This window comes from Gymnoscopelus microlampas (assembly GCF_963454915.1).
Source record: "Gymnoscopelus microlampas genome assembly, chromosome: 14".
Lineage (NCBI taxonomy): Eukaryota > Metazoa > Chordata > Actinopteri > Myctophiformes > Myctophidae > Gymnoscopelus > Gymnoscopelus microlampas.
The window spans coordinates 47,883,929-47,896,507 of NC_139951.1; the positions used below are offsets into that span (position 1 = coordinate 47,883,929).

The following is a 12,579-nucleotide window of genomic DNA, read 5'->3' on the forward strand; positions in this document are numbered from 1 at the left end:
TAGTAAACAACCAATGTGTCTGTATACTCGCAAATACATTTTGTGAGAGATCATCATAGTCATGCTACCAGGCAGGCTACTAGGGGTCACATAGTTAAACAAAACCCAGAACAAATGTGGTATGCAGATCTGTAATGTATAGGGCCATCACAATATGGAATACGCTACCAGTACCAACTATGATCACTGAGGTACCTTTAAGAAACTTAAACGTTTGATCAATAACCCTAATGTAATGTTAATTAAATGACCTGAATAACGTCGGTGGGTTGCCATGCTTTGTTTCTTTTCGACTTGACTTTTATTGTCTTGAAAATGATTTTGGTAATACTGTTAAGTTTTTATTGTGTTACATGTGATATGTTTGTTGTGGACCCCAGGGAGAGTAGCTGCTACTTTGGTGACAGCTAATGGAGTAATAAAAACAAATTGAAAATAATTGGTCATTCCAACCACACTCAAACCCCACCTTTTCAGACTTAAATTTCTTATTTTTTTTTTCTCTTTTGGGTTTTTAGTTTTTAAACCCTTAACTATTTTTTGCCTAATAAAGTTGTTTTTATTTTGATTCTGAAAGGGACTGAGTATTTAGAAAAGCGCTGTATGAATTTATATTCACTGTTGATTGACTGTACATAATGTAAGATCTGTATACTTACTGTGTGGGCTAGCTGACACTACATATCTCAGCCTCACATCCACTTCTGATGAAGACGGGGGAAGCCCAAGGGTTAACTTCAAGCGCACCAATAATGAGCCATGGAAGTAGTTTGAAATCCTTCAATGTCTCGAGGGTCAGGGTCTTCAGGGGCTAGAAAATAGCCAATCTACACGCTCACAATTTGTTGCGATGCGACACATTGTGAGCTTGTAGATTGTCTATTTTCAAATGATTTTGACACATTTTATACATTTGAAAACTTGTGAAATGGGGCATTGTGCATAATGAGTACTTTTACTTTTGGTACTTAAGTACATTTTGATACAAATACTTTTGGACTTTTACTCAAGTACATTTTGAATTCCGGACTTTTACTTGTAACAGAGTATTTCTATATTGCAGTATTGATACTTTTACTTAAGTAAACAATGTGAGTACTTTTCCCACCGTTTATTATTCCAGAAAAACTAATAGTTGAATCAGTATTGGAATGTATACATGAATACAGGGATGTTATTTAATGCTATATTGTGGTCGGGCAGCCAGTTCCACTGTCAAACCCTTGTGTTCAGTTCATCGTTTGACATATTAACCATAAACATCACAAAAAGATCTTGTAGAACTATTGTAATGTTTTATTAGTAATCATTCATCAGTGAATATAGTTATACAGGTCATTTGTTACTACTAACCTACAGCTCTATCAGTGAGGAGGGTTCAGCATTTATTTATTATTATTACTATTAATATTATTATTATTATTATTACTAACCTACATCTCTATCAGTGGAGGGTTCAGCATTTATTTATTATTTATTTATAAATGTGTTCTAAAGCTCCCTCAGCCCTGCTTTCTTAGAATGTTAGTGTCATAGCTCCCCCTGCAGCTGCAGGTAAACAACTACAAATCAAAACAAATACATACAGCAGTTAAACACAAGTTGATCATCAATAACATTTAGTCAACGGATTCACAGTTTTAATTGACAATACATGTATTGACTGTCACTTGTAGCTTGTTTAGCTTTTTAAATAATCCAATCACTTGCCGTATAGTTTATTCCTACACTTTTTAATTATGTTATAGCCTATTTTCACTACTTCTGCTGCGACACTCTTGTATGATGAGGCAATTAATTTACCATGTTAAAATATGCATCTCCACCATGAATATACAAAGGTTTATGCCTGACAGCAACAATATGCAAATTGTGTTTACGCCTGTTCCTTCCATATTTTGTTTCAGTTTGTTAAACCTTTGTGATTGTGTTCTAATTATGTCAACAACAAAATATAACAAAAATAATAAAGGGACGAAAACATGACTGCAGTTTCCTTACACTTGTTCTCCAGCAGAGGGCAGTAATTGTACATAAAACCTCTACACTAGTTCTTCTGGGTGACCAACGGATTTGCATGACGTAAGCAGTGGTGGTAAGTATAATGCTATATTATTAATCATTCATCACTGGATATAGTTATTATATATATAGTGTATAGTTATGTGGCAGCATTTATTCAGCATTTATTTATTATCATTATCATTATGTTGTGTTTGTTTCCCACATAATGCGAATCAATTAGTTTAGTCTCACTAAATTGTCACGCTATGAGATAGAATAAAAGATGGACTTTATACCAAACCATTATTATACCAAAAGAAACGAAACGATTAAACCAAACTAAACACATTTTAAACTAGGGGAATTATTTTAGAGGTACGTGCACGGCACCGGAGGTTCTGACTGTTGGTTCCGGCCTCCTGATGACGTCATGTTATTTCCGGGCCAGACCGGATCAGGATCTCATTGTGTCCAGAACTGTTTAGTGTGTTATCAGGAGGACACAGTTAGTGGTGACACACTTCCTATCTGGGCTTTAAAGAGCAGACGCGGGAAGAAGAAGCTCTGAGACTGTTTAGTTTATTAGTTTAACACGTTTAAAAGTGAATATATGCAGAACAACGAGGTAGGTTTATATGAGCTGTTTTTCTGTTTGTTTACGTTTGTTTGTTACATACATGTTTACGTTTGTTACAGTACAACATACATGTTTACGTTTGTTACAGTACAACATACATGTTTACGTCACGTTTCTATCATTTATAATTATGTGTATTATGAGCATTATTGTTTATAGATGGACGTTGTATTGAGGCTAATGTAAAAATAGCGTGAAGAGAGAAGACCCATAAATGTTGTTACTTTTCTTTCACCATTCTTTACTAACTCAGTGAAGGAAGAAGCAGTGAGATGACTGAGACTCTCTTAGATATAAACATGTCAAAATCGATTAAATACATCCACGAGAGTCTTGATGTAAGACTGTATTGAGGCTGATATAATAATACTGTAAAGAGAAGTACAAATACATGTTGTTACTAACATCCAATCCATTTCCCCCTCATTCATTATTTGATAATAATATTACTACTGTAACTCTACCTCTACCACTACTACTACTACTAATATTACTACTACTGTAACTCTACTACTAATATTACTACTGTAACTCTACTACTAATATTACTATAGCTCCGACGGAACCTCTCCCTCCGCTGTATAGCTCCGAGATCAGATATTAAAGTGTCTGATCCACTCTTGCAGGACCGGGCGATACAAAGAATAAGAAAGTTAATCATGTTCCGTTCCACCAAAATATGGAATGCCCTACCAAAAGGAGTAAAGGAGTGTAAAACCCTACTTTCAAAACTGCCCTAAAGATACACCTTCAGGAGGCTGCAATTAGAAAATGGCCCCTGTCTAAGTCTTGGTAACCGTCTTCCATGCCGACATCTCGCCACTCCGACTAGTGGCTTCCGCGTGCGGTTAGGGTTAGGGTGAGGGTTAGGTATAGGGTTCGTTAACGTCGGAAAGGCGACATGTCGGAAAGCCGCCATGTAACCCTAAGTCTTAACCTACCCCCCCCCCACAACCCCCCCGTCCCTGTTTTTTTCCTTCTATTGTACATATTTTTCACTCTGCATACCAGTAACCTGTAAGCTGATTGTATGACGTTCTATACAGTAGTGTGTATATCTGTCTGTCTCTTATATGTCATCATGATTTGTGTGCATGGGGATCTCATCTTAAACAAGCTCAGTGCTTAATGAGTCTTCCAGTTTAGTAGACCTTGTATTGTGAATTTGTACTGCTGTTCTCATGTCTTACTAAATAAAGTACATCAATCAATCAACCACCAAGGTTCCATTTGTACCCTCTCAGAGTTAAATGAACACTATGGGTATTTTCCTGTGTACCACGTGTAACACTATGGGTATTTTCCTGTGTAACCACATGTAACACTATGGGTATGTTCCTGTGTAACCACATGTAACACTATGGGTATGTTCCTGTGTAACCACATGTAACACTATGGGTATGTTCCTGTGTAACCACATGTAACACTATGGGTATGTTACTGTGTAACCACATGTAACAGTAATGTTGTGTGTTCTCTCTTCACCACACCTCACCTCAGACATGGCTGACAACATCCTGGATGCTGCCTGCCATAGAGAATCACCACAGGCTGCCAAGAGGATGAGACTGGTGAGTGTGTGTTTGTGTATTTATCTAATGGTGGGTTTCGATATAGAAGTCCAGCACCACACCTAATGGCCTTGCACGGGCCCAGCACCCACAATATCTCATGTTTCCACAGCACAATAGCACCCCCCTCTCAAATCCACAGCTACGCGTGCCTCAGGACTCCACCGCACTCTGGTCCAATGCCGTGTCCAATAGCAGTGTTTTTAGACGATCTAAATGAAAGAACTAAGAGTGGCAGTCGACCTGGCGTTTATGTAATATAAGTAGACTATAAATATAATGATTGCGCGACGCATCGTCTTGATATATTGCTGCGTTAGCCTATGTTCTCATAGAGGCCGGCCGTGGGGGACGCATCGCTGTCACTCAAGCGTTCAAGGGCGCGGCCTTGGACCAGAGTGCGGTGGAGTCCTGAAGCACACGTTGCAGACTACGGTCAGTGACGCTCCTTTGTAATGTAAAGTGGTGGAGATTGTTTCTTCCTGCCTAACAATGTAATGTAGACAAGTGAACCCTTTGGGGTCCACAAAGTATTCGCTGGGGGTGTGAAGACACTTAGACAGACTTCAGTAGCCTCCTTTAACAATGGCATACAGGTATTACAGGAGTCGTTCACCCCCCCGCCCCCAACCCCGTCAGTCTGTCTCACAGCTGGGCTAAATAAATGGCATGAATATGTTAGACCTCAACAAACTGGGTGTGAAATTCTAGAGAGAGAGAGAGAGATGTCAACTTTATTATGCAGGTATAAAGACAGTAACATATTATACATTGTGGAGGGGGTCCTTGGGGACCCCTGCTGTACACCAATGCAAATCACAAGTGAAGGCAGTACTCCAGCTATCGGTACGAACAAAATGGACCCTTACAGGTCTGTAAGTGTAAACCCAGAGTGTAAAAATGGAACCAAACAGAGAGTCGTTGTAAACAGCAAATCCAGTCCAAAACATATATACAAATAAAAACAAAAATCACAGCAAACTATAATAAAGTGTACATGTTCTGAAGTCCTGGAGGAGAGCAAATACAGTCCAGTTTTGAAGTTTGCTACATGAACCTGCGCGTTCATTCATGTAGGCGGGATCGAACGAGCAGTGAACTGCTTGCAGCCATGTGGGGCAGGCAGCAGATGGCTCTGTCTTTGCTCTCTGGATCACGTAACGCTATGTTAAGCCCAACAGGCAAGTGGCCCATTTATAATGTCGACCCCTGAATATGACCATTTTTTCCATCCACTCCTACTGTCATATAGAGCATCGCAGTTCCCGCCCACTTCCTGGTGCCGGAAGTAAATACTCAATGCATTTTCCCCATTGACTTTTACAAAAATATTTATATAAATTCATTTAAGCCTAGAATCAAGCTATCCAGGATAGCGGTGAATCATGACCATAAAACGTTTGATTCTGTGAAAAAACTTTTTTGAAAACGGCAAAACAAAGGGTATTTATTAAATATAGTATATCATATCATTAAATTTAAAATTTAAAAAAATCACAGAAAAAAAGGTTTTATGGTCATGATTCACCGCTATCCTGGATAGCTTGATTCTAGGCTTAAATTGATTGATATAAATATTTTTGGAAAAGTCAATGGGAAAAATGCATCGAGTATTTACTTCCGGCACCAGGAAGTGGCGGAACTGCGATGCTCTAATAGGTTGGACTATCAAAGGGATTGGGAATCTGCAGTTCAACCCTGTGTCCTCTGGGTGGTGACGTTGCTTTTCAGGAGGACGGCTCCAGTGTACCTCGACTCTACTCACAGCAGACTCTGGGGCTCTCCAACCACGGCGAGGTCTTAGAGGGTCTCAACAGGCTGCGTCTCAACAGTACCTTGTGTGATGTTATCGTGTGCTGTGAGGGACAGGAGGTCCCCTGCCATCGTTCTGTACTGGCCTCCATTAGCTCTTACTTTAAGGTAAATACACATCTATCTATTGACCTGCTGTTGTTGTTCAGGGAATGACATTTAAATTCTGCCTTGGCTTTCATATGATCTGAACATCATGCTACCGCATACTCAATCGAGCACTCCTCTGAGTGCAGGTCTCCGCCAGGCTGGGTTGCCTACCCAGGGCCCGCAAATTATGGACATAGTCATAGCCAGTCATACTATGACTGGCTATGACTATGTCCTGGACATGGTTGGCTGGCATAATTGGCTATGACTGTCATAGCCAATATCCCATTCCAGGAATGGAATATGAAAAATCTGACTGACACATCTTGATCACATGACTCTAGAGGTAATCTGTACCGATTTGCAAGAGTTTTGGACATTTGGAAGAGTAATAGGACATAGAAGTGGCGGCCATTTTGGAGCCACAGATTAGAAAACCCATAATGTTTTCCCATAAGATTTGTGAAAGTATTTATATAAATTATTTCAAGCCTGGAACCAAGCCACCCAGGCTCCTGGTGGATCATAAAACTTTTGATTATCTGTCAACAAATATTTGAATATTGTATTGTCTATACTGTATTTAATAACTACCCTTTTTTGCCGTTGTCAATTGTTTTTTTTACACACATAAGTTGTATGGTCATGTTTTACCTGGAGCCTGGATTGCTTGATTCCAGGCTTAATAATAAATAAATAAATAATTATATAAATGTTTTCGGAAATCTCTACTGACGCATTTCATCACACTGATAAGAACTCTTCTGCGCTCGCAGGTCTTGGCCAAAAGAAACCGACCGCTCATTAGATGCAATGTAAAAGTGGTCACAGCACTCGCGTGTAAAAATGCATTCCATCAAACTTTCAGATGCTGTTTTCTTTTCTTCCCAGTGTGGAGGAAGAAGGTTTAGGATGGATGTTTACTGTGATCTCTCGCTCTTCCAATGATGGTTCCAACGGAGATTAGATGTAGGACGGGCGGACAGACAGGGGCAAATACTTAGTCTCTGGCCTGTTGGCCTCCGGCAGTCTGGTGACTGGTCTGGCGGATACAATAAGTAAGGGCTAAAACCATGAACACTAAGCCAACCATCCTGTTTTTCAACCTGCACAGGCCATGTTTACATCAAACATGGTGGAGTCCACACAGGAAAGGGTGACCATCAGAGGAGTGGAGCCTCAGATGATTGGATTGCTGGTGAACTATGCCTATACATCAAAGGTGTCCATCTCCACTGATAATGTTCAGGTAATGTATAATCATCATAAACCTTATTCATCTCCTCCATGTTAGTCCTATACGTAACATCAGACATTTTGTTTCATTTGTTCTAGGACCTGCTGGCAGCATCAGACTTGTTGGAAGTCACGGCTGTTCGAGAGGCCTGCGATAGATACATAATGCATCACATGGATTCCAAACTGGGAACCCAGTCGGTAAAAAAAGAAGAAAAAACATTATACATATATATATATTATATATATAATTAAAGCTGCAAGCAGCGATGAACGGGCCCTCGTAGCTCTGTCCACGACACAAGTCTGTTTGGCAATCAGCTGAAAAGTTAGGCTACATAACTCAAGCAATTACAGCCTGTCCCTAAGTGCACCTAGGAACTTTCCAAAGTTTAGCATGCTGGGAACTGGAGTTATGGCTGTTTAAAGCCCAGCCAATAGGAATTGTATAGGGCTATTTTCACTTCCTGTTTGGCGTTTAAGTTTGCCACGGTCACGCCGTCTTACGAAAACTCAAGCTTTTGATACATTTTTATCGTTTAGGTCTTTTGTGTTCACTGAGCAAATTTGAGGCGGATCCGCCGAGGAAGAATTGGTTAAAGTACAACCTGTGAAAATGGTGTGAAATGCACAACAAAAATGCCACTATAAATTCAAAACCGCTGACTTCCTGTTTGGTTTAGGTCATGGCTCCAAGAAACTTCGGGACATGATACAGTTGTGTACCAAGTTGCATGCATGTACTGTAGGTGAAACCGTATTGTGGGGCTTGAAGCCTATGCTTGAAGCACACATTTCTTTGAGGGGCGCTATTGAGCCATTAGGGCACACCCCTTTTTTAAATGATTAAAATACGTATTTGTTTTGCCACTGGTGATGTGTGCTCAAAGTTTGTAACTTTTGGAGTACGTATTGCCTCTCAAAAACGCGATTTTTTTTTTTCTTTTTTTTTCTTATAATTTTTATCCCACGATTTTGTAACCCACATTTTTTCACCCAGTGCCAATTGCCTATGTAATCCTGGGCACTACCTACCCTCTGCCAGCCTAGGGAGAGCCCAAGCTGAAGCTCATGCCTCCTTCAATGCATGAGGAGCAAGCAGGCTGCTTCTTATCACCCGACAGGGGGGAGTTTCCCTGGTTGGACATAGCGCGTGGAAGGAACACGTTATTCCAACCAGTTCCCTTCTCCTCCATCAGGCGCCCCGGCTGACCAGGGGGAGGCAGTATAGTGACCAGGATTACTACATGTTTTTGTGAGGGTATTAACTACCCTAGGAGACACGGGGAGAACATGCAAACTCCACACAGAGTAGGCCCTTTCACCAACCCCACCTAGGGTATGGGCGCCGATGACGTGGAGGAGAGAACACGCCCCCAGCGCCCACAGCGTCCCTGGCGGGAATCGAACCCAGGACCTTCTAGCTGTGAGGCGACAGCACTACCGACTACGCCACCGCGCCCCCATCAAAAACGCGACTTAATTTGTGCAAAGAATAATAATCATTGCAGTTTCAATAGGGCTTCGCACTACTGTGCAGTGCTCGGCCCTAATAAAATATAATATTTTCCCCCATCCGTCAATATGTCAGGGGTCTTCTAAATGCAAGGTAGTTTCTAGAACAGAGCCAACTGCTTGAAATCTATTATCTCTGCTGTCAGGCAGTAACCAACTATGTCCAACATTTCGATATAGCATTCCAGCAGTCTCAGAGGAACAAACAATTTAAAATATGACATTTCATAAGGTGCAGTTAAGGACAGTTTTCAAGTCACGTTACCAGATCAGCAACATGACTCACAGATGAATAGTAGTTTATTTGTCTGATTTATAAATCTCTCTCTGGATGTTGTCATTGCAGGACGGCACCAGTGTACCGCAATCCTCGCTGGCTGCTAAGATGTTTGTGGATCCCAAACATCCCAAGAAGGTCTTAGAGGGTCTCAACAGGCTGCGTCTCAACAGTACCTTTTGTGATGTGATCCTGTGCTGTGAGGGACAGGAGGTCCCCTGCCATCGTTATGTACTGGCCTCCATTAGCTCTTACTTTGAGGTAAACACACATGTATTGACCTGCTCTTCTGCCTTGGCTTTTATGTGAACCGATTCTATATCCAATCGATTGATAGTTAACACAATGTGCATAAGAAAGGCCTAAACCATGAACACTCAAACCGTTCTCCTTTTCAACCTTCAGGCCATGTTTACATCAGGCATGGTGGAGTCCACACAGGAAAGGGTGACCATCAGAGGAGTGGAGCCTCACATGATTGGATTGATGGTGGACTACGCCTACACTTGTGAAGTGTACATCACAAAGACCATCACAAAGACAGGTGTGATCAGCTCAAATGTGCAGGTAATGTATTTTCATCATAAACATTATTATCAACACTATTGTTCTATATCGGGGCTTAAAGGGATAGTTCAACCCCCAACATTTTTCCCCCTATCGATTAGTCACCCCATGGAGACTTGAATTCATGTTTTTTTTTTCCTAAGCCAACAATTTAATGACCAGCGGACCGGTAGGCAGCGCTTCCGGTAGGAGACACAAAGGAACCGCTGCCGGTCATCAAATTATTGGCTTAGGAATGCGAAGAAAACAAAACATATATCCATGAATTCAAGTCTCCATGGGGTGAATAATCGATTTTGGGGATGAACTATCCCTTTTTAATAAAGACATTTTGGTCATTTTGGTCTAGGATCTGATAGCAGCATCAGACTTGTTCGGTGTCACGGCTGTTCGAGACGCCTGCTGTGAAGACTTGCAGAGTGATGTGGACATCAATAACTGTGTAGAGATTTACCGCTTTGCCGAGGCGCACTCCTGTAAAGGGTTGAAGAAACACAGCATGGATTACATTCTGGAAGACTTCAGTGTCATCCACCTGCAGGTCAGTGATTGAGGGATCATATATTTCCCCAGGTTGTTTGTCTGTTGTTGTCTTTTTCTCCTTATCAGCAACATCCCACCTCCACAACTGACCCAGACCTGGGTAGAAACATTCAATCAGTCAGTGCTTGGATATATATTAATAAACTACAGTCCATTTAACTAAACAAACAAATATATCACCAGTGAGCACTTCAGAGGAGAAAAGGTGACTTCAATATGAAGTGTGAGAATGGACTTCTCCGTCTATCAGCTAATCTACTGTATGTTCTTCTACCAATAGGAAGCGTTCCTCTCTCTCCCTGTGGAAAGACTGACAGAGATTCTCTCCAGTGACCATCTGAATGTCCCCGAGGAGGACATGGTGTTTGATGCTGCCATGCTGTGGTTAGACAGGTGTCCTACCCGCAAGCAGAGCTTTGAACAGGTCAGTCATGTCTTAGTCTCACCTTGTAAGACAGTCTCTGCCTGTCAACATGTCAGGGGTCTTCTAAATGCAAGGTAGTTTCTAGAGTCACTTTCAATACATGCTTGGCATCTAGTGTATACATATGTGGTACTGGCTGGTAATACGCATAATTATTGTATCTGCCAGGCCGAAGGCATGGCTGAGACACATTTTTGCACCCTGTCCGTGTGTGTTTGCCTGTGTATCTGTCCGTGTGTGAGCAGCTTATCTCCGGCACCGTTGGCCTGATCAACGCCAAACTGTGCACACACACTCCCTGCATGCCAGAGCAAATCCTCTCCCCCAAAACTGTCACACCCCCCTGTTATAGCGACACCAGGAGGCCGATTTTTGCAATACAAATTCTTTTATATTTCTCCTACAGATTTTGTTCAGACATCACGCAAATCGGTACACAGTATCTCTATAGTCATGTGATCAAGTCTGATCTGTCGGGTTTTTCATATTCCATCATGATCGGCGAATTCCGAACATTGCTAGCCCACAATAACTTACCTGACCTGGCTGAGACCTGTGCTCCGAGGATCACTTTTTTCTAGTTATATAATGTCCACCCGATCTCCAGTTGGACCAGTGATGTTGCTAGGTTTTCAATGTAATGGGTCCCGGGACCCACAGGTGGTCATTGAAATGGGTCCCAGAAACATTTTATGGGTCCCCAATTACACGCCCTCCCCCCCCCCCCTCTATCGTTTTCTTTGATCTCCAATCTCCATATCGTCTATGTGTGTGTGACTGTGTACATTATATCCTAATGCAGTGGATCTCAACCTTCTCAACCAGGCAGCGACCCCCCAAAATAATCATATTTGAACTGGGGACCCCGCCGAGGAAGCACTTGGAATTAGGAGTTCAATTTAGCATTTAATTTAGTTTGACTCAGTTCCACAGATACATATTGTGAGAATAGCAGATCTACAAGGTTGTTTGTTTGTTTTTTTTGTAAATCCGATCTACAAGCTCACAACACCTTGCTTGTAGATCGCTTCTTTCTTATATTATTTCACAATTTTGCCCGTATTTATTATAGTATAGTTCAGGGGTGGGCAACTTTGTAGATGGTGAGGGCCACAAAATTTCCTCAATCACTCTGGGGGGCCGCATTGGCAGGGACCCCCCCCCCCCCCCCCCCCCCGGTTGACAAAAAAAAAAACCTGTTGGCAAAACGGTCCGGGGGCGGTGCGCCGGTTCGGACCAAAATGCCAGGGCTGAATTTTTGTCCCAGCCTGCCCGTTCATCGGCACTCTCGCCAGTAGTACCCCATTACTCAAAAAGCCCATAATAGTCACATATGTGATATTAACTATTATTATTTGTTATAACTTTGTTTTTATTTAGCATTTAGTATGCCTCTCCCCGACTAAGGATTTGTTTAGTCGAATCTAATTGGCGACTAATTGCCAATAGTCGACTGGCAGTCGACTAATGCCAAAATACATTTTATTTCAAAGGGCCAAGTCTACACAGTTTGTTTTGTGTCTCCAGCAGAGTTTCTAGTGTCTCTATCTCTCTCTGGAAGAGGTTGCACATGAACTCTGCAGCCGCACTGAGGCGCTCCAACACAAACAATACCAATACAAAGACGAGGAATAAGAAGAATAAAGTAGAAGTTACGTGTGGTTGCAGGTGTAGACTTGGCCAAAAAACAATTTTAAACATTTTTGGCCCCAAAAATAAAAAAAGATTTTTTTTTTTTTTTTTTTTGGATTTTGGCCTGGGGCCGCATTGAGTGAGGGTGCGGGCCGCATGCGGCCCGCGGGCCGCCAGTTGCCCATCCCTGGTATAGTTTGTTGATTAGTTTTGATGCAGTAATAGTCTTTTTTCTTTTCTTTCTTGAGGTATTAAAAATATCTTAAAAGTC

General features: G+C 41.6%; 1 protein-coding gene across 1 annotated transcript; it reads left to right on the forward strand.

Moving 5' to 3' along the window:
• Nucleotides 1-4,143: 4,143 nt before the first annotated feature.
• On the forward strand, nt 4,144-10,117 carry LOC311060276 (kelch-like protein 24; the record flags this gene model as incomplete). The annotated part of the gene is made up of 7 exons (XM_084078412.1): nt 4,144-4,212; nt 5,944-6,132; nt 7,229-7,363; nt 7,450-7,551; nt 9,212-9,403; nt 9,548-9,686; nt 10,059-10,117. 7 exons carry the CDS (start codon nt 4,144-4,146, stop codon nt 10,115-10,117), a joined length of 885 nt encoding a protein of 294 aa, XP_083934538.1.
• Nucleotides 10,118-12,579: the final 2,462 nt, after the last annotated feature.